We start from the raw sequence: 27,813 nt of genomic DNA, 5'->3' as shown, positions 1-27,813 counted from the left end.
AGGGTTGTGGATGCAAGCTGGGTGGGATAGAAAGAGAGAGGAAGTATCGGGCAGAGTAGCCCCTGAGGATGACCAGGAAGTGTAGGAGGGGTGTCTGAGTTCCCTGTCCCGGGCTGCTGCCGCGGTCAGAAACTCACTCACCCCAGTGATGTCTCTCCTGGTGCCTGGACCGGAACCCATCCATTTGCTTTTAATGTATAATAATATAAAAGAAAAACTATCACATCAAATTGGACAAGCCAAGCCAACATAAGGAAAAGAGAAGACACAATAGTCAGATACCCACTCATTCACACACTTAAGAATCCCATCAAAACACTAAACTGAAAGCCAAAACGTAAACACAGAGGGCCTGGTGTAGACCCCTCCAGGCCCTGTGAATGTTGCTTCAGTCTGTGAGTTCAGATAGGCCTTACTCTTGCTGATTTCAAAGACCATGTTTTCTTGATGTTTGTCTCTAACTTCACAGCTAATATACACATATAAAGGATTACATAGCATACTCGTCTTTCTTAGTGTGGGATCCCTCACCTGGGATGATATATTTTTTTCTCCTAGTTCATTCCATTTGCCTGCAAATTTCATGATGTCATCATTTCTAACAGCTGAATAGTGCTCCATTGTGTAAATGCACCACACTTTCTTTATCCATTCTTCGACTGGGGGACATCTAGGTTGTTTCCAGTTTGGGCTATAATGAATAAAGTTGCTATGAACATAGTTGAGCAAGTGTCTTTGTGGTAGGATGGAGCAACTTTTAGGTATACTCACATGAGTGGAATAACTGGGTCTTAATAATTTAAACCTTAATTAATTTAATTAAATTTACTTAATTTAATTTCATTAAAATAATTAATACCTTAACAATGTCTTAACGCATATTGATTCCAAGTTTTCTGAGTAACAATCATATTGATTGGCGTAGTGGTTGTTTTTATTATTCTTTCGTTGCTCCGTACATTTTTTGTTTTGATTACTGCCCAGGGGACTTTTTCTTCTTCACCAGTCTTTTTGTTGTTCTGTATGCTTCTTGTACTTTATTCGGTTTCTCCTTCTTTGGGTTAGGGAAATTTGCTTCTATGGTTTTGTTGAAAATATTTTCTGTGCCTTTGACCTGACTTTCTTCTCCTTCCTTTATTACTATCATTCTTAGATTTGGTCTTTTCATAGTGTCTCAAATTACCTGGATATTTTGTGCCGATAGTTTTTTATTAGCATTTTGACTGATATATTTGTTTATTCCATTGTGTCTTCAATGCCTGAGATTCTTTCTTCCATCCCTTGTATTCTCTTGGTGAAACTTGCCTCTGTGGTTTGTTCCTGTTTGAGTTTCTAAATTTTTCATTTCCAGATTTCCAGATTTCCCTCAGGTTTGGTTTTCTTTATTGATATCTTTTCATTTCCAGGACTTGAACAGTCTTATTCATTCCCTTCCATTGTTTGTTTGTGCTTTCTTTGATTTCTTTAAGGAAATTATCCATTTCCTCTTTATAGACCTCCACCATATTCATAAAGGCTGTTTTAAGGTCTTTTGTTTGTGCTTCAAATATATTGGAATATTCAGGGTCTGTTGTGGTAGGGATGCTGGGCTCTAGTGCATTCATATTGGACTGGCTATTATTAATTTTGTTTTTATGCTGACTTCTAGACGTCTGGGATGGTGGGGATTGTAGTTCCATATGCTGATATCTGGTCTTATCTTTGTTGTGTGTGTGTTTTGTTCCCTTGTTTCTGTATTCTCTCAGGTTCTTAGAAGAGTGTGGTGGCTATGTTGCCTGTTGGAAAATCTTCTGAATTCCTGATAGGTGGGAGCACAGGGGTTTCAGGTAAAACATGTTTCTGTCTACTGGGACTTGAAACTTGGGAATGGGAAAAAGCTGGGCGCACAACTGGACCTTGTTAAGAGGGTAGAAAGTTGCATGTTCCACCAGGATTGCTTAGTTATTCCCCCGGGAGTGAAAGTATGGAGTTAGGAGAAAGCACAGGAAAAGGTCTCCCAGAGAGCTGAGGATGGGTGAGGGACTGGACTTGGAGAAAAAGAGGAGGTGAGGACATGTAGTTAACTCTCTTTTTCCCTGTCAGAAGTGACCTGTGGTTTCCCAGAGAGAGCCTGCTGGAGTTGGGTACTGAAATAAACCAGAGTAGGGGGAGGACAGATAGGAGAAGAACATTGGAGGATCAGTTGGAGATAGGGGTCAGTGTGGACAGATGGCTGAAATAGGCATTCTGTTGCAGAGCGTGGCATGAGAAATGGGAATATTATCTGGAGAAAGCAAGGTGAAGGCCTGCAGGTAGTCTACCTGCTTCCTGGCAGGAATGCTCCTAGGTGTTTTTTAATGCAGTCAAGCTGACAATCATGATAACTATCACATACACAACAGACTTTTATGCAGCCTTAAAGAAGAACAACATTATTTTGCTTATAAGAAAATGTATGTAACTGTGGGTCATCAAAACAACTGTCTCAGAAAGACAAGTACCATTCGACAAATGCCATATTTTTTCTCTTATGTGGACCTGCAAAATACACACACACACACACACACACACACACACACACCATGAAAATGGAAAAGGAAGATTCTTTGAAAATAAGAAAAGGATTAGTGAAGGCAGGAGAGGACAAGGAGAGGCTAATGGCAGTTAAATACAGCCATAGTACATGGTGAATTTGAATGGAAATGTCATTGCAAAGCCTATCATTTTGTCCAGTAAATGCGCAATACAAATGATCTGAAAGGAAATGGTCAGGGGTGAGAGACATGCTCATTATTGTGAACTGGTCATGGGTTCCCGGTAGGCAGCTGTGTCAGAACCGATACCACTGATACCTTTTAAATATGTAGATAAAGATCACACGCATGGTGAGGACGTGGTGTGTGTGTGTGTGTGTGTGTGTCTGTGTGTCTGTGTGTGTGCATGTGAGCATCCAGAAATCCTCAAATGGATGAGGTAGGTCTCTTCTCTCCATATAACTTCACCTCAGTTTATAAAACGTTTTCCTTTTCCAGTTGCTGTTAGGCAATTGTGTCTGTGATTGATGGCTTCAGGAAGGCAGCACCAGCTGGTGTTTTAATCTTTCGTGCTATGAAACTATGAAAGCAGAGGGGATAATGTTTGCTTTCTCTTTTGTTTGTGTGAACATCACATAAGATAGGAGGCTCGGCCGTCTGCTTGTCTTCTCCTTTGGGACAGGTGTGTCTTTCGTCAGTGGTACACAAGGTGGTTATTTGTTATCATGACTTAGAAAGAAAGAGGTAAACCAAGTTACATGGGCAGATTTAATTTCATCTGCATTTTTGTATTTATTTTAGTGTGTTTGATAATTAAATAATATATGAACATTTAAAGAGAGAAAGCCGTCTTTCATGGCTTAAAAATATATTGTGAAAGATTATATTTATTTTTTTAAATAAAAGTCATAATCTCAGTACTCATTATATCATTTCTAATATACGTGCAGAAATAAAACATATACTAATAGGAAATAATGTACTCACAGCATTGCTTTATAATAAAATGTAAATTTTAAAATTTAAAATAAGATGTAAATTTGTAGCATAGTGGATATTATTTTATAATAAAATGCTTGTTTAGGTAAGAATTTTTATTTAATTTTTAAATAATTATCAGATCAAATGAAATGAGGATCACCTCAAGAAAATAACTAAATTGCTCAATTTAGCTCCAGAAAACCACACATATGTTCTATTCAATTTTTTAATTGTGATTTTTTTGTGGCTTATAAAGTATTTGTGAATGGAAGTCAAGTTTGAACTCCTTTTTTGAGTTGCTAGATGCTTCTAAAAATAACCCAGCTGAAACGCACACCTAGCAGTCCATTCATCTTCCTCCTGTTTCTGCCTTCCTGTGTGATTTTTGTGTGACCAGTGTGGCCTTCACAGTGTGTTTACTCTGGAATTGATAGGCCAGCCACCTGTGTTTGGATCAGTTGTCCTTATCAAATTCACCCCATCCGTTTGCCACTTCATCTTGTCATCAGCTTTATTATTTTGATGTTTTCCTAAAGGATCTTTTGTTCCAGTGAAGTAAGACCTCTTAAAATCACCAGCATGCCATGTGTGGCTCCACGAAAGCCATAAAAGCTTGGCCCTTGCTTTCTCTCAGAGTTTACGACATCCTTTCTTCATGTTTTGAGAAAGAGCCCTGGAGATTTCCACCAAACATGGCACGGGGCTTTTGGAGTTTGACAGCCTTCATCAACATTGCTACAGCTTCACCACACACGTTTTGAATCTTGTCTTATTTGGCTCATTTTATTGTTCTGAATCGTTCTAGTTGCTGAGAGCTCAACACATGGAGAAAAAATAGTTGTTTTTCTTTTCCAGTATGCTGTTTTCTGCTGGCAACTGTACTTACCAAGCAAAAATAATGTTTTAAAATAAACATCAAAAGTTGAAAGCAGGGGCTGGAAAGATGGCTCAGCGGTTAAGAGCATTGCCTGCTCTTCCAAAGGTCCTGAGTTCAATTCCCAGCAACCACATGGTGGCTCACAACATCTGTAATGAGGTCTGGTGCCCTCTTCTGGCCTTCAGGCATACAAACAGGAAGAATATTGTATATATAATAAATAAATAAGTAACTAAAAAAAAGTTGAAAGCAGTTTGAGAAAGGTTTCTTGACTCTGAAGCTGTGGGGCTATCAAAAATACCTTTGAGGACCACAGATACTCAGAAGCTTGTATTGAGAAGCACCGTCTTAGAGCTCATGGGCTTACGATGGACTGCAAGGTCACACACAGCATTTACAAGGTACCCATCCAAACCATACCCAATTTAAAGGTCTACTTAGAACCCCATAGTTATGAAAGAAAGCTATGCAGACACTTCAGGGTGGGGAATTGTTACAGAAGGGACCAGCATACTTTTCTATAATGATTGACCAGGCCTTACATTATTATTTTATAAATGAGAAAAATGAGTTTAAGGAAATGATGGGTCCTTGTTTAGAATAACCAAAGGCCTATAGGGCAGACACTTTTCATAAAAAAGTATGGTGTTTCTGTGTGTGCTGGGTGTATCCGCATGGACACACGACATTGTTTGCACTCTTGGGTTTCCCTTGGTTTTAGATTTTGAAGTGACATATTACCTTGTCCTCTGCATGTATGTGAAGGCTGTTGGCTTTGACCTTTTACAGGATTCCTAACAGTGGGAGTGGGTGCATTTCTGACTCCTTTCCCTGCTCTTGAGACCCTTTTCCTCCCATTGGGTTGCCTTGTCCAGCCTCGACATGAGGGCCTTTGCCTTGCCTTATTGTATTTTGTTTTGTCCTTTTGAGCTCTTGTCCTTTAGAGGCCTGCTCTTTTCTGAAGAGGACACAGGGGAAAAATCTGGGGGTGGAGGGGAGAGGAGAGATGGGGGGAAGCTGAAGGGAGTAGAGGAGGGGAAACTGTGGTCGGCATTTATTGTATGAGAGTAGAATCTATTTTCAATAAAATAATAAAAGAATGAAAGCTATTGCCACACTGAATCTTCTGACCCTACTTAATGCTGATGCACAAACTCTGCCCTAGGCTTAAGTGGAATAAGAGATAGTTAATTATGGAGCCATTGTGAGTAGCCATGGCCTGATTATCCAAAATTTCATGTTCCAACATAGTAACAGTGTCATAGCAACAGAGTAACGAAAACCAGAATCAAAACCCTTTAAAAGCATGTTAAAGTAACAGGAAGGATTCTCTAATATGGGTCTCAAATGCTAACTGATGACATTCTTTGCTTTTGGGTTTGTAGAAACTGCTGATCTCTTAGTAGGCTTTACCTGCTTCCCCCGCCAGACACAGGATATTAGGTGAAACATTATTAGTCTGGCAATGAATGACTATCAAGAGGCTAAAGCTAGCATAAGACAAGAGTGTCTGCAATACTCCAATCCCCATAACCACAGAGGTTCTAGTCAGTTAATCTTTTATAATTTTTGACTTAACTGGGGATATATTTTCTAGAAACTTCTGTTCACATTGGGAAAAAGACATCTTCCTTATATCTGTGTTCATTCTTATTTATCACATTTAAGAATTTGCTCCCTCACCCAAACCCAGAAAGCTAAAACTCTCAAGTGCCTCTTAAAAGGAAAACATAACAGCATATGGTGCAGTTCACGAGAAAAGAATGTGCACTGGAAAAGATAAAATGAATCATGAATAAGAAGGACTAAGTTGAGTATAATATTGACATGATATTGTAGCTTAGAGACTGCCTGTTTAAACAGTTAAAATTTAGAAATCAAAAGACACTAGCCACGTTTAGCTATTAGTTACTAAAACATCTCATGAGGCAGTTATTGCGAGACACTTTCGCAACCTGTAAGTCTGAATATTTAAATATCAAGCCAGGGACTGACAACCATCTGCTGGAGTTCAAATCTGCCTTGCAGTAGCAATTGCAACACCCAACAGTGGATGTGTAATTTGCCTCTTGCTTCCTGGGATGAAAATAACTCAGTTGACATTTTTCCCCCCAGAAAATGATCAATGCTTTCTAAAACAATCCATGGTACATTAAACGAATGCAAAAGGCCACCTGCGAAAGGTCACCTGCCAGGTTGCTTCCTGTGGCGTTCCTTGCGATTGGCTCAGCATTCTAGTTTCTCAGCATTCACTGAAAGAAAAGTCTTGAACTCTATGAAATGTAACTAGAGCTGAGACTCTGTGGTCTTTCTCTCATCTGCTTTAGTGTGTTTACTGATGCCATCCTTGTTCAACTTGTGTTTTGGAAGCTATGTTGGTGAGACTTTGTTGCTGAAGTTCCTGACAGTGCTAGAGCCACAGGTAAGGGAGGAATGCCACTGGCTGGTAGAACTATTCTCTCCGGGCAAGAACACATCGACTGGATAACCAGCTCATAATAATCAATTTTGAAAACATACCTACCAGTAACATTGCTCAGACTGAACAGGGTATATTTAAGAACAGATACACACACACACAATTGTAACAACAATTAATGGGGAAATAGTGGCCATGAATTTGGAAGGGAGAAAGGAGGATTTATGAAAGGGCTTTGAGAGAGAAAAGAAAATGGAGAAATTACATAATTGAAGTCACAAAAAAGAAACAATAAAGAGAAAAGATAAAGAAAAATAAATTATAATCAAGTCTATTCAATTTTCTTATTAGGAGCTAAAATATTTAAGAGTAAATAAAAAATTATTGGAGATAGTTTTGAATTCTTTAAACTTAGCAATTAGATATATATATTGATTCAGAGATGATTTTGAGATATTTATAATTTGAAATACTTTTCTCAACCGAGAACTTGCAAATGTTTTCTTTAAACTCATTTACACACACACCTAATCCAGGCTTGCCTCTTCATTTTAGTTTATGCTGGGCAACATCCTTGGCTCACCACAAGGGGGCAGAAGAAGCAAAATAATTCTCTAAGTCATGACCAATAGCATAATTTTTTTATTGTTTTCTTTTATTTACTTTCTAGGAATACTGAACTTGTTCTAGACCTTAGTAAAGGTTTTTATTATAATTAACTAGCAGTATAACATGTAGAAAACAGACCTGTAGATTTCTAATATATTAACACAGAGTACACAACCATACACAGCACATTCTGCTAAAAGTGGAGAGAGACAACTGTGGATTGAGATTAGGTCAAAAATAAATACATATTTTTTTATTGTGTCACTAATACTGCAGCCAAAATGAAAAAGAAAAAAATCCTTTGTTGAAGTAACTCAGAGGGGTGATTACTAGCCCTCAAGGGCTATGGGAAGACTCCCTGGGTATCTGCACTTAAAGTGGCTTGGATTAGGTATGCTTTTGTTTTGTTTTGGTTTGGTTTGCTTCCTGCCTCCTCCCAAAGAAAGAAATGTTCACTTGAGACTAAGAACTGAGAAACTATAGTATGCCCACAAAAAAGTGGCTTCCTACTCTCTGTGATATACTGGGTAACTTTCAAATTCCAGTTTGTGACAGTCCCCTAAGGCAGGCACATGCTGTCCCTCGGTGAGCCTTTAGCAAATTTAGAAAGCAGGCAGCCGAGCGATGGTGGCGCACGCCTTTAATCCCAGCACTCAGGAGGCAGAGGCAGGCGGATCTCTGTGAGTTTGAAAACAGCCTGGTCTACAAGAGCTAGTTCCAGGACAGGCTTCAAAGCCACAGAGAAACCCTGTCTCGAAAAACAAAAACAAAAAAAAAAAGAAAGAAAGCAGGCAGCCACAGAACTTTACCTGGATTCAACGGAGATGCTCTCAGTGAGCATCGGACACAAAGTCCAGATTGTACAGAAGCCAAACTCGAAACAATTTTGGCCCTAACAAAATCTCCTTTACTTTAGGCAGCTCTAAATAGTGTGGGGTGAGGATGGGATGGGGTACAACACAATTACTGTATCGAGTGATCCTCTTAAAAAGCCTGCGGAAGTAGCCCAGAGCGAAAACAAAACTGTGGGCATTTCACTGACTCTGGGTGTTGGTCTAACATTAAATGTCAATCCCGTCAGAAACGTGAGCCAAGAAGCATCAGCTACGATCCTTGCTCACTCGGCAGCTTGGCATCCACCTAGTTAGTGCATTTCTGACAGGGTGCTGTGTTCGCCACCATGTGGACGTGCTTTGGAATTGTCCCTAATACCTCTTCTGTCCTATAGGCTTGCCTTCTCTGGGCGGAGCCCTGGATCCGCGTTAAAAGAGACCCCTAAGCTCCCTTATTAATAGTCCCACGGAGGGAGGGGAGAATATGGCGCAATGTGTGCAGCTGAGCTACTTGTGTGCTTTGTTTCAAGTTGATTGCAGAGAGCTCAGCCTGTCCTGCTTCAGAGTCTGTAACCGCAGCAAAACAGCATTATAAGACCATTTATTCCGTCAGCGCCCCGCCATGCTGTGGACTGTGACACGTTATTATGAAGGAAGTTAAGCAAAACCAATCAAGTCTTCACATCAATAGACTAAGAGCACATGTGCTTTATCTTACCGTACCTCACATCCCATTTCCGCCCCCTGAAATCGCTCTAATTTTATTTAAGAGATGTTTCTGTTTGTTTGTTTTTCTTTAGGCGAATTTTACAGCAACATTCTGCTCTCCTATGAAGTATCTGGAAGTCTCAATAGTGTGTACTCTTCCTTTTCCTTTATTGGAAGCTGAAACCTTAGTGTTCAGGAGACTCGAAAGAAAAATAACACATTAAAAACAATTCTAGAAAATTTACTACAGGGAATGACTTTTGGCAGAATAGCAGCTATCCAAGATAAAAATAGATGGGTCAGTTTGTTGTTTTGTGGTCTTTAAATATTTTTTTAAATTCTAACTGTGTAGAAATTCATTGGAATGTATAAAATTTGGGTATAGTTTCTTTTGCTGGGATTTTGTTTTTAATTTGCGAGGTATTTATAATAAAGACTTTTTAAACTGTATTATAAAAATCTTGCAAATGAAACAATCAAACATTCAAATTAATCAGACCCAATGCCTTTAAAAAAGTTTTAATAAAGTTTTAAAAATTAAATAAGGAAAAATTGTTTTTTTTTTTTTTTTTTTTTTTTTTTTTGTTTTTTTTTTTACATCCTTATACATGAATGTCAGCCACTTGTCCTGAGTGGCTGTAGGAAGAGATGCAAGCCCCTGGTACCCAGGCTTTGCTGTGAAAGAGACGTGTGTCTGTGAGGACCTCCCCAAAGTCATCTTAGAGATGATGTTCACACAATGTAGTTTCTGATTTTTTTCCTAGTTCCTAAGATCAAAAATGGAAACCAGCAACAACGGAACTTGAAGCAGAAGTTCCTCTGTACCCAAGTCCGGTTACCACCACACAGAGACGAAGCGGCAGAGGCAATTGAAGGCTCCACACAAATGTGCATCTCAAGAGGACCCAGGATGTGCAGCCCAGGCTAACCCTGAAGTGTGGGCATGGAAGTGAGTGGGTTCGGCTGCAGCCATCTCAGGAGGCTGGGCTGGTGCATAGGATATATGACTAGGATGAGACAGAGGAAGCCTTTTGGACTGACAATGGAAACTCTACAATCCGGGCCAATTCTGGGGGCTGGGAAGAGTACATACAGGCCTTACCAGTCTAGGCTGATCATTAACTAGGCCTGGATGATGAATATGGTGCAGACAGGATAGCACCAAGCAGACTTCTCTTACTGTTTGCCTGCACTTCACTTGGGAGTTGATTCCCACCCTCTTTTAATCGGCTAAGGTTTTTATTCATATTCTCTTTAAATTACTCAGATCCTTTGATTATGTTTATGATTGCGGTTTTAAACTCTGTGTTTTGGGTTTCATCTAGGTAATTATCAATGTACAACATTTATATAGGTCTCATTTGGGGGGGGGACATATGATTTTAGCCTTTCACATTGATTTTGGTTTTGTCAGGTGGTCTGGTCCTGTGACCTCATTCATTGCGTGTCTGATACGAGATAGTAGCCTCCCTTGGGCGAGTGAAAGCTTGGTTCTGCCAAGCTCGGTTGATTTCAGATCAAGTATGAAGAATTAGTAGGTCAGTCCTAGGTCAGTCCTTAGATGCACAACGTTGATTTTGGATCAGGGTGATGGGCTTGATTCTAATTCAATGGTAAATAAGAAAGGATCTGAATGTGGGGCTCCTGCCTGGGTCTGCCTGGGTGATATGCTACCTGGGTGTTTTGCCACAGTTTCCTTAGAGATTAAAGCCTCCCATCTTGGAGGGAAGCTGATTAAGACACAAGGGAAGGTCAAAATTATATTTTCAGACAAGAGTGTGGCAGTCCACGCATGCGCTGTGGCAAGCTAAGTCAGCCCTATGCTGGCTGTGGATCTAGGAAAGGCAAGCAGGAAAGTTTCCAGGGCTATCTATCTACACCTCAGTGCCCAGAACTGGCCAACGAGAATACCTAGAGGCTAATTGAACCATGAACCCAGGAGCCTATGTGGATACATCTACATCATTCACAGAGGAGAGGATTTAGGAATTCTCCTAATTTTTTGATTACAAGATTTTTTTTTTTTAAGGCAAGGATAGTAAAAGCCAGTAAGGCTATACCCGCCTAAGCTTATAAACAGGGCAGTCTCAGAGTGCTGTAATGGCAGACACCTGAGAACCTGAGCTAAATTTGCCAGCTGGTCACTGTCTGTGGCAGCACCACTGAATGTGGTCTATGACCTGCCCAGGCAGAGCAGGCATGAGGGACCACCCACCTGGTCCCAAGTACCCAGAAGTTCTAAGTTTCCCCAGCATTGTCAAGGGAAGGTAGATACAGTGTTTTCCTAGAACCCTCCACTAAGAAGTAAAAGAGTCTCACTGTCCCAGATGCTTCCTCTGTTCTTCCTATTTTGGCAAAACAACAAATGACCTTTGAAACACTGTGTCCAGTTTTCAGTTTGTTTAAGCCTCTATCATCAAATATTGCACAATTTGCTCAGTTTACATTTCACTTTGCATATGCATAGGAAAGAAGTTTTCATAGAAGGAACAGGAAAATTATACTTCACAGATAGTCAAGGAAGAACTTTGCATAGGAAATAGCTCTTATCTGTAAGTTCCAAAAATCCAATAGCCTTATTACGTTGCTAGGCAGTTTAGTAAAGAGACTCTCTGTGTGTGTGTGTGTGTGTGTGTATGTGTGTGTGTGTGTGTGTGTGCATGCACATGTCACTGAGAAATCAGGAAAACCAGTATACACATCTAATAACAGCAAGTAATAGACATTTGTGTTAGTGGTAGACTTTTAAAAATTCACAAGGTGAATTCCTTGTCATCAGTGTCCAATTTCTTTCTTTTTAAAAATATGTTCAGTTACCACATGTCTTTTAGTTGGATGACTTAATTTATACTCATTTCTGAGCACGGTGTTGCTATTATAATTTTATCCCCTTCCCTTCTTCCCTCACCCTCCCCTCCCTTATTTCCATGCCTTCTCTCCTTTTTTTTCTCTCTTACTTTTTCTTGTGTAAACGATTTTTCTCTGGTGTTTTTCTTGATTATTATTTTTGGATTGTCTGCCACTAAAATTTGCTTTTCAGGTACTATGAGGCTTACCGAAATGTTTTGTTGTTGTTGTTGTTTTCTTGTTTTGTTTTTGTACAAAAAGTTGTTTCAAGATGACAGCAACTTAACATTAATCATAAAACCAAGAACAAAGGAAAAACAACCATTAATAATAGAAATACCCATGCTTGACTTCCATTCTTTATTACATTTAACACTTTGACATCCTATTTTATGAATCTCTATATCGACAGTACATAGACTTACTTATGCAGGTAATTTTAGTTGATTTTTTGCTGTTTACACTAAAAACGCAATAGAACTATGTTGATGTTCAAACATTATGAGTTTGTTTGAATGATTACTTTTCTGAAAATTCTTGTTTCTTTTTGTTTCCCTCTTTCTCCTTATAATCTCTTTTTCTCAGATGTCTTTTAGCATTTCTCTGTATATAGATATAATTTATTACTATTTTGGAAACAGCATACCAATGTGTTTTGGTTCTATTTACCCTAACCCTACCTCCTCCCTCTGTTCTACCCAAATCCAACCCCACTTTCTTACCCATGCAACTTTCAGTTCTTTTTTTTCCAATAAAGCTAGCTTGTGCTGCCAAAGTAATGGCAGGTTTGGCCTTCTACTAGAGCATGGTGATTTATAAACAGCTACATTCTTAGAAAAAGAAATTGACCCTCCCTCTCCCAGCTGCTATTAATTAATTAATTGTCAAGAGCTCTTTGGCTGGAGATGGGAATTAGTGCTCAACTCCTTTCTCAGTCGAGAGACGTAGCCTATCAAAGAGCAGCCTCGATGAAATTTGTACATTCCAGGGTAGGAACATGAGGCATGAGGATTAGAATGATTAAGCAAAAGAATCAGAGATTTGAGAGAAATAAGAGACAGAAACAGAACAGCATTGGTTGGGAAATTCAGTGGATACTGAATCCACCTGCCTTTATGTTCAACATGCTTATATACTTCACTCCAGAAGAGGACAGGGAGCCAACAGATTTTATTAGCATCACACAAGGAACAGACTTGAATTCTATGACCTTTGGTCATGGTTGTGCAGATCCACCTCTGCACCCAAAACACTAATTAACCACACCCTAGGTCAGAATCTCTTGTTTGTAGTCACACCTGTTGTTCTCAACAACTTTGAAAGAGCAAAAGTAAGCTCAAGCTCTCTGACCTCCAATCAAGGTGGAACAGGCTCACGTCTGTGGGTCCTCATAATTCCTCCCTTTGATTTTAGTTAATAAAGCCCGTGCTTCTGCTACAGGACTGATGACTGTGCTTAGCTTGGGGACCCTTTTCCCATTTTCCAGACTTACCTGTCATCATTATATACATTCTGTTATGTCTGTCCTGTCTTAGATTACCTGGAGGGGGGGAGCAGGGGCCAGAAATCTTGGCTATTTCTGACTACCAGCCTCTGTGAATAAAAGGTTAAAGGAGAAGTCATCTCGGCTCTGTGCACCTTTGAGCCAATTTTCTGCTGAGAGTTAGTCATATGCAAGCAGATAAAGATGCTTTGTGATACATATACTCCTTTATCTACAACATCTCCTAATAAAGGAGTGGAGGATGACCAAGGAGGGACTGCCTTTTTACATTGGTATAGGATATCTTTAACAGTTTTCAGCTACAATCGAAATCTAAATTTGTCCTTTTAAACATATCATCAAAGAAAGTCTATCTTCAATGGCAGATGGCAGATCCATGGCGTCTCTCTGACATTCAGTTTTGTTTTCCCTGCCTACATAAGTTCTGCCCTATCCACAGGCCCAAGGTAGTTTCTTTATTAATCAACGAAAGCAACACAAAGACAGAAGGACCTCCTGTACTATGAGGCTTCCTATTGAGATTTGTATTTGGTTCCCTGAGTTTTTCATTTCCATCACCCTTCCAGTTGGGTTTTCTGTAGTACTTCTCTTTACTGACATATAGTAGTTTGCATCTTTGATTGACTTCCTTGTTTATTTCAGTTCTATGCTTTTGTTATTTTGGTGGTATACTCCAACCTCTCTTGAGCTGTTTGTACATAGTTACAATCATTTTTTTTCATTTATTTGCCTGATTATTTTTATAGGTCATATACATCAAGCCCCTTATTCTGGGATTAGTAATTGCTGAAAGAGACATGGTCTTCTGAGTTTTCATGTTGTTTCTGTTTCAGGGCTAGGATTGGACATCTGAAGCTAACTAGTTGAGTAAAAAGTGTGGGTTAAGAGTTGGAGGTCTGTGGACTTGAGACTTGTCATCCTTCAGGCTAAGGGAGCTGAGAAATGTAGATTTGGGTCTCATTACCTGAAATATACTTCTATAATTCTTAATGTATTACACAATAATTTCCCACTGAAAATTTGAATTAATTCATTTGTTACCTAATCCTATTACTGAGGCATAATTGCATCCATTTTACTGGTGCAAGAAATAGATATGCATGCAAGCTCATACAAGCAGAATAGAGATTAGTATAATGTGTTGAACTTAACCACACAATCAGAGCATTTTCATTGAATCAGTGGGAACAGAAACTAGAGAATTCAGAAATGAATGTTACTACTTTGTGGATCTAGTTGGGAACAGAATGCTGTATGCAAAACCTCATTCTCTTAGAAATATAAAAGCAGAACAGTATGAAATAAGCAATTTGTTATAAGTACATGGGTTTTGACCTAAAAAGGTGAAATTTTCCTCAGTATTAATGAACTAATCAAATGTTATAAACATTAAAATAATGTAAAGTAAGCAGTGGGTAGCATGAAGTATCAGTAACTATATAAATTACGCTTTATTTGAAGCCTAGCTTGAAATATACATCAAGAGCATCGGGAAAATATGATCAAATTTCATTTTAATGATGAAGTATAAAATGAGGTTCAGTTTCCAAATCTAAAGTATTGCTGTTGTTATTACATGGACTTGATTGTCATTCCTGCAATTTGTATCTAGATTTAGAACATATGTTATTGTTTCACTTCTTTAAGCCCCAATTTTCTTACAGGTATAATAATAATGGATAGTAAAAGTGCACTGTGGAATTGTTAAGGAATTTGGACCTGTACACATGGCCCAGTTGGTAATGCACCTGCTTCACGGGCACGAGTACATGGATTTGGATGATCAGCACCTACATAAAACCCTGGTTTGCAGGTGTGTTTCTGTAGGTAAATGCAGGGGGAGGGATAAAATAGAAAGATGTCTGTTACTAATTAAAAAAACAGTAACAAAACACAGAAGCTAAAACTCCTTAGGAACAACAGAGGTTTTAAACAGGATATGAAACCTCAGAATCACAGTTTTTCCTAATTTATTTCTTTTTTGGTTATTTATGTATCTTCAACAAATCATTGAGTAGGTTTTGCTATAGATTTTTCATAAGCCAACTCAAGTACTGATTTTGCATCTTGTGTGCAATTTTAAAACCATGAAGGGTAAATGCTGCATGGAACCCATCCTCAATGTGGTGATGGGTCACCTGAACTCCAACATTCTGAAGCCGTGTCACATACATGAGTCCATCATCTCTTAGGACATCATACTGACAAGTGATGATATAAGTCAGAGGTAAGTGGCTCAAAGTGTTGTCGTTGGCCAACAGAGGGCATGCCTTCACATCGAGGAACCCTGGGTACTTTTTAGACAGTTCAGAACTACCAGGAGTGGGACTCTTGTAGATGTGACCTTTCTTATATCTCTCAGGGAGTAAGGAACTCCAGTTCACAAATTGCAACAGATGACTGGATTCCAGAGGTACATGTTGGTTGAGAAGCATGGCTTTCTCCAGTGTTCGATCTGTAGTAAAGTATTCACTCCAAAACCTAGCCAACAAGGAGGTAGTTAAAATTGGAAAATATATACCTTCTTGATATGATGGTAAGTTTATATCAAGAATCTGAAGGGCAGGATATATTAAGGCCTGAACCTTGAGTTTTGTCTTGACATCTGGATCCTGTATGAGCTAAAAAAGAATTAAAATTACATTGGAATGAATATTTTAATAGGTCTATTTTCATCTGGAAATAATATGTAAAGATGAGATAAATTCAAATAATCAGACACAGCAAAAATATCTCACAGAATTTTCCAATTTTCTATATTGTCAGTGTCTACTCCTAAATGTAACTACTGACATCATGTAGACATATTTTACACAATGCTCATGATTCAATTTCAAAAATACTAGTACAAATGCTATGCAATATTTTCCCTGAAAGTACTTTTATGACTTTGGCAAGTCATGTATTATTAAATATGTTAACCAGTCAAAAACCAGGGAGGATGTTGAGAAGCAAGTCTCTAACTGATTTGAACATTTTTTGGCTCTGACACTGAGAGTCAGTCATTGCAACATACTGGAGAGGGGGTGGTTTATGCATGTCCCATCTAGAAGAATGAATGGGGGGAGGTTCTTCTATTTAATGTCACAGTTGTAGCCCTGAGTGGGTACCAAAACTCATCTCAGGAAAAGGTGTCCTTTAAGTAGTGCATGTTACCAAAGACAAAACAATGAAGTTCAGGTTTACTGCGTGGAATGTCTGTCTTGAAAAATGTTTCAGGTCTAGAAATATTCTGCTTCTTTTTAGTCTGTGACTGTCAATAGCATATTAAATGATATTTTATACAAATATTAAGTAACTATGAGTTTGAAATCTTTTAAAATGACAGAAGTTGGATTTATAAAATAAGGGTTTATAATGCAACAGGGAAAACAAATGCATGACTATAGTGATTAGGTTAAATGGACAAATCCACAATTGGATACTGCTTTACTTCCAAAAATTCTTGTCTCTTCATGTGTACTTCATGTTGTACCGGGCTTCCTTCCAGAGCAAAGAGGAATATGCAATGTAGAATTCAAACTATGAAATATATTCTAGGGCTGGAAAGATGGCTCAGAGGTTAAGAGCTGTGCCTGTTCTTCCAAAGGTCCTGAGTTCAATTCCCAGCAACCACATGGTGGCTCACAACCATCTATAATGAGATCTGGTGCCCTCTTCTGGTGTGCAGGCATACACACAGACAGAATATTGTAAACATACTAAATAAATAAATATTTTTAAAAAGAAATATATTCTACGCTTTTTTTTTTACAGATATTAGCACAAACCACAGAATTTGTAGTTTTTTTTTCTTCTGGAAATAAAGAAGATAATTTAAATGTAGCACTATATGCAAACAAAATGTACTCATAGTAGCTAACTATACTAAAACTTTATGAACAACTCATATTATCAATCATCTGACAAGCAAAAGGTAATTGTAAACTGATGATTCTTAGTCCTCTGTCCTAACATTTCTCCTTTAGAAAATTTCATTATTCCATTATCAAGAGATATGAAATCAGTTCTGGCATCCTCCAACTCTCAATATTACTGTTACCACGTTCTCAATTTTGGTGACAAGTGAAGTTGACCAACATTACTAGTACAACCCATAATAGGTACAGGACGTTACCTAACTGACCATAATAATATGCAACCAAAATCTTAGAAATTGTATGTTGCCATATACATATAAAAGAAAACACTGACATAAAACACACTTAGAAACACTATATAGACAAATGTTTCCTAACATTAGTACAGGCGTTTCTCTAGTATTTTAACATGGTATTAAAATAGCATGTTTTCGCTGATCTTTCAAATGTCTGAAGCAAATATATTTACATATAGGGTGTTTTAAGATCTCAAACAAACCTGTTGGGTCACAGCTGCAGCTAAGTTCCCACCAGCACTGTCCCCAGCTACACCAACTCTTCGAGGATCTACGCCATATCTTTCAAGAATGTCCTCCTGTAAGAACCATCGTAAAGCACTGTATACATCTTCAAACTGACGTGGGAAATGATATTTGGGGGCCAAGCCATAGCTGTGCAAAGAATAATTGTTTCAAATGAATGAAATTTAATTTCATATGCTATCTCTCTAAAATAAAGTCCAATTTCCTTTAAAAAACATATTTTTGTGATCCATATACCCATGGATATGTTTTACCCCAATATCTTGGTCAATTTCATCATTATACTACTAATAACTTGAGAAAAATATTGAATTCTACTTGAGGTGAAAATAAAATAATAAAAAATACAGCAGGTAATACATTTCCTCATATTTTTTCCAGCACTTTCTTTTTACTATTGTTATACTTTTTTGGAATGGTCAGTGACAAACAAATCTTATTAATTTAATGTTTGAACTTTACCTAATATAAAAGTGGTATGTGACCACTATGTTTTATTATTAATTACTTATTCAATTCATTCCTATCAAATTGATTTTTTATCAATTATTCTATAGTATGTGATTTGCCTGTTTCCACGTGTAGCTCGAGGACAAATTGCTTTTAATGATGATTTTGCCATGGCGTATGGTAAATTAACCCCTTAAGTGCAGTTTGCCATGACATCCTCAGAAAGACCACATTGTGTAGAAAATATATGTTTCTCAGTTCACATACAGATAAACTAAACTGAATTAATAGTATATGGCATGTACAAAGTCTCCAGGCAAAGTTTCAAACCTTATTTGCCTGTGATTCTCTAAGTACTCAGTCTACTGAAAGAAGCTATGCAGGTCACTGGTGTGTGTTATGCACTGGTATTAATATGTTCTAATGATTTCTGAACTTTCTCTTTTCAGTCCTGGTTGATTTTAAGTGTTGTGTTTTGTTTTCCTTTTTGTTTGTTTTCTCTGAGTCTATTCTTGCCAACTCGAGTTCACTTTCTCTTTGCTCACTCTCCTAATTTCAGTTAAAATATTCCAGCAATAACCCCCCCCAAAAAAAATAAAATGTGACCAAGAGTTAGTTTCTTGCTACACAAAACACATGACTAAACATTGAAGAAGCAAACCATAGTCTTACTCAGTTGACACAACAATAGCATCGAGTCTATCAGCTGTCTGTCTTGCCAGAAGGTCATACATAGAAAGAGCTGAAATTGAGAAAACAGAGTGAGAGACTGTCAATGGAAGTGAAAGAAAAGCATGTCATCAAAAGCACAGCAGTGCACATTGCTCCTCACAGACAGTTTACAACTGCTTCTGTTTGCAACACTTCATTGTCTTTGTAGAAAATGAAACCTCAGCCATTTTCACATAGACACAGTCAAGGGCTTGCTCTATTAGCTTCACATTGCCTAGTCTAAACCACTGCTATTCTATTGAATATCCATATCTTTTAGCAAATCTTAAGTGTTGAAATTATATATGACTATGCCCCTACTATAAGCTACTGAGCTGTGGACTTGCTGAGGCTGATAATGCACCAATCCAGGTAATATGATTGCTCTTCACCTGGAGCAGATAATCAGATGGTTTTGATAAATGCCCCCATTGCCCAATCTTTGCCTAGCCTTTCACAGTTCCTGAGCCCTGACTAGCCATGCCTTAGGTCATCTGGAAGCACCTACAGAAGAGAACACATCATCCTTGCTTCCATAACAGTGGCTAAATAGGGCTAAGACAGAATATACTTCCTGACATAGGGGACAAAATGACTCTAATGCTAATTTCAATTGCTATACAAGTTGGGCTCAGATTTATCAATGGGTAGCTTCATCAATTAGAATGGTTCTAATATGATAAAATACCTAACCTGCTTTATGCAAAACAAAGAGATTTTGTCTGAATTTCAGAACCCCAGGAAGTTGCCTTTCTATTTTTGTTAACTACGACTAACTCTTACAATATTAATATAACAACTCAATGGCAGTATCTCTCTTGGTATCATTAGCCATGGTTAATAGATTGTAATGTAAACCAGTTCTCATCATACAGTCAAAGATTTGACCCAAGATACAACTTCAGGGGGAAATGTTAGACCTGAACTAACCTGTCGGTTTGTTTCTGTTTCAAAACCTAAATAACCATCTCATCATTATCATCTCTGGAATTAAAGATGCAAAACAGGAGTCCTGGAAAAACTATATCCCACTAAGAATGCTGCACATGCGTTCCTCAGGTCTTAACTAAATTCCAGAGCACCTTTTGTCTCTCTATCTTAAAATCAAGTTATAAAGATGTTATATTCTACTAATGCTACTATGAAACATGTACATTATAAAGTAAGATATATTGGCTATATGCATTATATGTGATTTATTTACATTTAATAAAGTAAAATTATGATAATACAATTACATGTGGTGAAATATTATATTATATAATCTAAACAAGTGTAATATATACTATCAAATAAAAGCAGTATTTTCAGCTCTGTGATTTTTATAGCTACCATCTTTGTTCTCACTTCCTTCAGATTAATGCTTTATAAAAGACCATGGTCAGCATCTCAATTTGATCATATTTTGTCCACTATTCAGTTCAACCCCACTTTGGTTTTCACTACAGCATTCCATCGATATTACAATAATAAAACCATAAATTCAAGAAGCCCTTTCTCTTCTTACCTGAGATTGTGTACAGTTCTTAGTAGTCATGAATACCCATTTCAGAAAAGAACACGTTTCAAACAATAAAAGCATTATTATATCTTATTATATTACAATAACTAACATATATGAGATTTTAACGTGGAGTGTATCACATTTTGTGAAACAAACAACAATGCTCAAGGAAAGGGACATACCTGCACTCCCCAAACACCAGCCACCACCGTGAATATAAAACAGGCCCCTCCTGAGAGTCTCTGACTTCCTTTTGGGCATGTATATGCGAACAGGAACACTGCTGAAAGCCGTGTCTATTACAGCGACATTTTCATCAGAAATGGCTGGGACTTCTTGAAGGCTCAAAAACAATTGTATTGTGCTCATGAAATGACCGATTCCCAGAATTTCAGAAATAGAAGCCTAAGTGAAGAGGAGAAAAATGATTAAAATTGTGTGTGTGTGTGTGTGTGTGTGTGTGTGTGTGTACAGACTGCTGAGTCCCTTTAGAGTCTGCCCACTTGTAGATGATGTTCCCTGATCGTGAGGTATAGGGTAGTTTTGTAGACTTAGCAGTTGAGGCTGAGCACCCTCATAGTTAATTTGTGTACTTTATGAACTGTACTTCTTTTAATTTTTAAAATTTATGTTCATTAGTGTTTTGTTCATTAGCACTGATGTTTGTATGAGGGTGCCAGTGACCCTGGAACTGGGTTACAGATAGTTTTGAGCTCTCATGTGGATGCTGGGAATTGAACCTGGATCCTCTGGAAGAGTAGCCAGCGCTCGTAAGTGCTGAGCCATCTCTCCAGCCCCTGTATTTAAAATTAATTTTAGTTTTGTCATTTGTTTCTTTGAATTTTTGCTTTTGAGTTATTTTATATTCTAGGTGTTAACCTTTTACCAAATATATAGATAGCAAAGAGTCGCTAAGGGCTTCCTCTTCATGCAGCTGAGAGTTTTCCTGGCTGCTCAGGAGCTATTAGTTTTTTGAAGTTCCATTTTCCAATTGTTGATATTAATTTCTAGGTAACAGATGATTCCCTCAGAACGTCCTTTCCCACACGATGTCATGTAGGACTGCCTGCACTTTCTTCTAGCAGTTTCAACATTTCAGGTTTCACATGGAGTTATCTGATCCATTTGGAGTTGATATTTCTGTGCAGTATGATACATAATGGTTTTCTCTATATGTTCACATGCAGATGTCCTAGTATTATTTATTGAAGATGCTGTTTTTTCTCCAGTATGTGTTTTGGAATCTTTGTCAAATATGAAATAGCTTTTCTAATGTGAATTCCTATTAGTATGCATGTCTGCCTGTACCATTACCATCTAAAACACGTTATGTTTTTCATAATTTTTTTCATCAAAACATGGCATATGTTCTTTTTTATATTTTTCACGTATACAATTTCACATGTTAGTCAGAATATTTTACTTTTAATTAACACACTGCAGTTTTTCTTTAAAGTATTTTATACACTATATTTTGATTATGTTTTCCCTTCCTTCAATTAAAATCTCCACAACTACACATCCAACTTTATGCTCTCTCTCAAAAGAAAAGAAAACACAAAATCAAAACCAAAACAAATCAGCAAAAAATTAAGAAGACAATAACATGTCAAAACAAAACATAACCATACTCTTAGCAAAGACTCAAGAATAAAGTAATATTAAATTGTCCCCTATATACTGTAATCTACCAAAACATGTTTATTAGTGTTTTGTTCATGAGCACTGATGTTTGTATGAGGGTGCCAGGGACCCTAGAACTGGGTTACAGATAGTTGTGAGGTCTCATGTGGATGATGGGAATTGAACCTGGATGCTTCCCATCATGACAATAGACTAAGCCTCTGAAACTGTAAGCAAGTACCAGTTAAATACTTTCTTTAATGAGTTGCTGTGGTTATGGCACCTCTTCACAGCAGTAGAACACTTATTAAGAAGATTTCATACATGAAGAGTGTATATATATATACATATACATGTATATATATGGAATTACTCCACAGTAGTGCCACCCCATTGAAGCTATAGACTATCAAACAAAATGCTCAGACATGGTAACCTCACTTTGCATTATGGTTCAGGAATTTCCAAGACACTATATGTAGTTTTGCATGTTAAATATTGTATGTATCTGCATACATAGTCACTATAGCATTAAGATTTCTTTAATATGAAAATTGAATAAAATGATTTAACTGCATTCCCCAAGAAATAGTTGAAGACTGTCAATGATTAGCCAAGTTAACAATACAAGAAAGGTACACATAACAGTCAAGTAAAATGACATTTAATATAAATAAACAGTGCAAGTATTCAAAAAGGAAATAAACAAGAAACTGTAATCACAAATATGATAAGACTATATGGTACACTAACAAAATGGCATTCACTATAAATGAACAATGCAAGTATATAAGACTATATGGTACACTACTTCAGAGATGAATTCTTAAAATATCATAGACCATCAAAAGACAGAACCATAGGAACTCCAGGACTAGACAGAGAGATGTTGTGAGATTATTGCTAACCAGAAGGAAGAACAGAAGAAACACACTGTTGCCAGTCTTCATGCTAGAATTAGAAAAGGAATAAGAAGAAATGCCAAAATAACTTCACTGATAAAATCAAACTAAAACTCAAAATATTACATAGTGTGGAAAAAGAAAATAAAGCAAAAGAAAAGAGGATTGTAGAAATAGTTCAGAAAGAATGAATGACTAATTAGATGCCCCAGTGAAACAATTTCCTCTATAAGAGTTTTTATGGTCATTGTGTCTTTTCCCAGCAATAGAATCCTAACTAAGACAGCGCGTCAGATGTTTGTTACTCAGGATAAGTGTCATTGACTGACTTACAAATATTTTGCTCCACAAAATAAATTCACTACAGAGAGGGCTAAAGAAGACGTGTATGATTTTATTTCTACATACTAAATTTCTCTCAGAAAGAACTAGCAGTGACAACTGTGAGCAGCAAGCCAGGTAACCACATTCTCCTACAGAGATACACCTTGCTCCAATTGGGAATCATATGTGTTGCTTTTTACTGTTTCAATTTTAATCACTCAGTCTCATGAACTGTATCAACAAGCTGTAAGTCTATGCCTAAGTCCAAGAGTACTGCCCAGACTTCTGTAATTAAAGAGAAGACTATTCCGTTCTTCCTTCCCTGAAGTTGATACCTGTAAAAAGCTTCACCTGACAGTACTGTACAACACGCACTCTTCATCCTTGCTCTTTCTCCTCTGCTAGCTTCTTCCCTGTTGCTGTCTTCACAGGGATTAAACCTGGAGACTGAGCATGCTCAGAAACTTCTCAACCTCTATTTTCTTTCTATTACATTATTCAGTATTCAAAAGGCCATTCAGAACTTACTGTTTGTTCTTACCGAACTTACCAAATTCGTGTATATGTTTTCTGTCGTTACTTCGAGTACCAGTTTCCAAGGCTCTTCAATATCAGCTGGAAGAGGAGTATACACATAATAAGCTACAAGGACCACAGAGATGAGAAGCAAAATGGTTCTCCCCATGTTTCTCTCTGCTCATTCTACTTAGGAAGTTCAGCAAATAAAACTTTTCAAATTTTTGGAGGTTGAATTTTAACCTGCCATAAAGTGTTATCTAACTTATTAAGGACAAATTCTACTGCATGACTGGTTCTTGCATAAGCACTCCAAAAATACATTTTTCTTATCATAATCCCTACATAAAGAGTTTTCAAAACCGAATTTCTCTCTCCAAGTTACTTCCATTCTAGGAGCCAGATCCTGTTTCTATGCCAGTGTGTAATGAGATGTTATCATAATGAAAATAATGCCTTCACTCTCTGTTCTGTGTATAAAGGGTATTGAAACAAACAGGAAGCCTAGTGTGTGCATCAATTGTAAACTAAGAAGACTAAGGGCACCTTTAAAGCAATGCAAACTTTGAAAAGGAAGTTCCTTCCTCTTTATTCCCTCTGTGCCTTACTATGTCCCCTGCTGAGGAACTTCAGCCGTTTATTTTATTTTTTTAATGAGTATTCAATTGCACTGCTTAAGATATTCCTTTTTATTTGTGTCATTTCTCTTATTTTGAGATTATGTTAAATTACATCATTTTCCCTCCCTGTTTACAGCTCAGTTGATTCCAGTCTAGACAATTCACTCGAAATCCTGTTTCTCCTTACTTTATCTGGCTGTCTTGGAAGTTAAAGTCCCACCTTCCTAGCTCCAGTCTAGCATTCTCATCTAAAATCTGGTGTCTCTGTCAGTCTGTTAAAGCTGCCAGCAGCAAACCCATAGAAAGGACACTTTCTGTTCGAACTCCCATTTGCTTGAATAGTAAATGACTCAAGCATTGAATGATTAAATCATCTTATTGAGTATTGAGCATATTCCACGCCAAATCAAACTGTGGACTTTATTTCCTCTAGAAAGTCCACCCCATCACTTCGTCTTCCTGTCAGCATGGGAGCAGAAGGAAGAATATTGCCAGACTACTTCACACTGAGTGAACAGAGCTACATATTTCTAAAGCTGGTACTTTATGTTAGATCCTCTGCTTCATGGGAATTTATCCTACAACACTATGAAATCAAATGAAAGTGGAAACCCTGGCCCAGTTTTGTCTTTTCTCATACCATGGCTACTGTGGTATGCATATGCTTGTGTGTTTTTCACCACATGAGGCAGGGTTGCTGGGCTGGACGGCCTTGGAGAAGGGGTCAGTGAAGGGAAACTGAAAAAAGAGGCTGTGAATTTGGAGGAGGGGATGGAGGGTGTACGGGAGGGTTGTGGGAGGGAAAGGGATGTGAGAAATGGTGTGATTATGTTATAATCTCAAAAAATGAAAAATAAAAAGAATCTGTGTCTGGAACCTCATCTGAATAATTTGAATGAATAGGTGAGTCATTTGAACTGACTTGGTGATTTTTGAGGATATGAATTATCTTTGTTTTTCATACCACATGAGTTCTCTCATGGTTATCTGACCATTTGGGTTTTGATCAGTGGTTCAGAATAATTTTCCTTTTATTCTTTCGCTTCAAGTTGTCGCACTTCTTTCAGTTGACAGATTTGAAATGCTCAGGATAGACTAAGCTGTAACAAAGTTGTGGTGATGTTTTTGCCTGTTGGACTGGAGTTCTGGACCCCAAGATCTATCTGCAGTCTCCCTTACCAGAAGATACGAGACTCACCTGTAGGATCTAAAGTCAACACCAAACTGATCAGGAAACTGTCTTTCTCCTGACTAGCTTTTATCATGCTAGGAGGGCCTGCACAGAAAAGGGCCTCAGTGGTTTTATACAGCACTGGATGGGGTATGATGCAACATCCACTCCTGTGGAGAAAGACTCAAATCTAACCAGAACGGTTTAGTTACTCATAAACTTGAGCTACTATCGCACCTGGAAGCTCTTTCTCTCTTTCTTTCTTTCTTTCTTTCTTTCTTTCTTTCTTTCTTTCTTTCTTTCTTTCTTTCTCTTTCTTTCTTCCTTCCTTCCTTCCTTCCTTTCTTTCTTTCTTTCTTTCTTTCTTTCTTTCTTTCCCTTTCTCTCTCTCTCTCTCTCTCTCTCTCTCTCTCTCTCTCTCTCTCTCTCTCTCTTTTTTTTTTTTTTTTTTTCGAGACAGGGTTTCTCTGTGCAGCTTTAGAGCCTGTCTTGGAACTAGCTCTGTAGACCAGGCTGGTCTCGAACTCACAGAGATCCGCCTGACTCTGCCTCCCGAGTGCTGGGATTAAAGGTGTAAGCCACCATTGCCCGACTTCTACTTTCTTGAGAGATTAGTGTTGCCCTTTTCTACCCTTGACATCTGTGCAGGCCCTCCTAGCATGATAAAAGCTAGTCAGGAGAAAGACAGTTTCCTGATCAGTTTGGTGTTGACTTTAGGTCCTACAGATAATTCTGGTAATTTCTGGTAAGGGCAGACTGCAGATAGATCTTGGGGTCCAGAACTCCAGTCCAAAAGGCAAAAACATCACCATAACTTTGTTACGGCTTAGTCTTTACTGAGCATTTCAAACCTGTCCACTGAAAGAACAGCGACAACTTGAAGTGAAAGAATAAAAGGAAAATTATTCTGAACCACTAATCAAAGCCCAAATGGTCAGATAACCATGAGAAAACTCATGTGGGATGAAAAACAGAGATAATTCATATCCTCAAAAATCACCAAGTCAGTTCAAATGACTCACCTATTAATTCAGATTATTCAGATGAAGTTCCAGACACAGATTCTTTTTATTTTTCATTTTTTGATATTATAACATAATCACACCATTTCTCACATCCCTTTCCTTCCCCCAACCCTTCCGTACACCCTCCATCTTCTCCTTAAAATTCACGGCCTCTTTTTTCAGTTTCCCTTCACTGACTCTTTCCAAGGCCGTCCAGCCCAGTAACCCTGTCTCATGTGGTGAAAAACACTCACTGCATATGCATACCACAGTAGCCATGGTATGATAAAAGACAAAACTGGGCCAGGGTTTCCACTTTCATTTGATTTCATAGTGTTGTAGGATAAATTCTCATGAAGCAGAGGGTCTAACATAAATTACCAGCTTTAGAAATATGTAGCTCTGTTCAGTTCACTCTGTATGAAGTAGGCTGGCAATATTCTTCCTTCTGCTCCCATGCTGATAGGAAGACAAAGCAACGGGATAAACTTCCTAGAGAAAATAAAGTCCACAGTTTGATTTGGCGTGGAATATGCTCCAAACTCAATAGAAAGATTTAATTCAACACTTGAGTAAGCAATACTAGTCAAACAATCATGGCGGATAAGTGACTTGTCTGTGGGTTTGCAGCTATAAACTAAACAGGCTGACAGAGACATCAGATTTTAGATGATAATACTAGTCTGGAGCTAGGAAGGTGGGACTTTAACTACCAAGACAGCCAAATATAAAATAAATAGAAACAGGTTTTACAAGTGAATTGTCTAGACTGGAATCAACTGAGCTGCAAACGGGGAGGGAAAATTATGTAATTTTACCATAATCTCAAAATAGAAGAAGTAAAACAAATCAAAAAGAATTACCTGAGCACCGGACTGAAATCTCAAGGTCCAAATCAGGAGCAGAAGGAGAGCGAACATGAGCAAGGAACTCAGGACTGCAAGGGGTGCACCCACACACTGAGACAATGGAGATGCTCTATCGGGAACTCACCAAGGCCAGCTGACCTGGGTCTGAAAAAGCCTGGGTTAAAACCGGTCTCACTGAACATAGCGGACAATGAGGACTACTGAGACATCAAGAACAATGGCAAGGGGTTTTTGATCCTACTGCATGTAGTGGCTTTGTGGGAGCCTAGGATGTTTGGATGCTCACCTTACGAGACCTGGACGGAGGAGGGTTTTCCTTGGACTTCCCACGGGACGGAGAGCCCTGATTGCTCTTTGGGCTGACGAGGGAGGGGGAATGGATTGGGGGAGGGGGATGGAAAGGGGAGGCGGAGGTGGGGAAGAGAC

General features: G+C 38.1%; 1 protein-coding gene across 1 annotated transcript; it reads right to left on the bottom strand.

The window, feature by feature from the left end:
* Window positions 1-12,133: 12,133 nt before the first annotated feature.
* LOC126504886 (arylacetamide deacetylase-like) lies at window positions 12,134-23,918 on the bottom strand. Its single transcript, XM_050147458.1, has 5 exons — window positions 23,758-23,918; window positions 20,541-20,763; window positions 18,816-18,885; window positions 17,651-17,822; window positions 12,134-15,912 (listed from the first exon to the last, which is right to left on the bottom strand). Exons 1-5 carry the CDS (start codon window positions 23,890-23,892, stop codon window positions 15,316-15,318), a joined length of 1,197 nt encoding a protein of 398 aa, XP_050003415.1. The 5' UTR covers window positions 23,893-23,918; the 3' UTR covers window positions 12,134-15,315.
* Window positions 23,919-27,813: the final 3,895 nt, after the last annotated feature.

The sequence above is a fragment of the Alexandromys fortis genome, unplaced genomic scaffold (genome assembly GCF_014885135.2).
Source record: "Alexandromys fortis isolate MF-2015 unplaced genomic scaffold, M_Fortis_MF-2015_v1.1 scaffold_53, whole genome shotgun sequence".
Classification (NCBI taxonomy): domain Eukaryota; kingdom Metazoa; phylum Chordata; class Mammalia; order Rodentia; family Cricetidae; genus Alexandromys; species Alexandromys fortis.
This window is presented reverse-complemented; position numbering and strand designations above follow the sequence as displayed.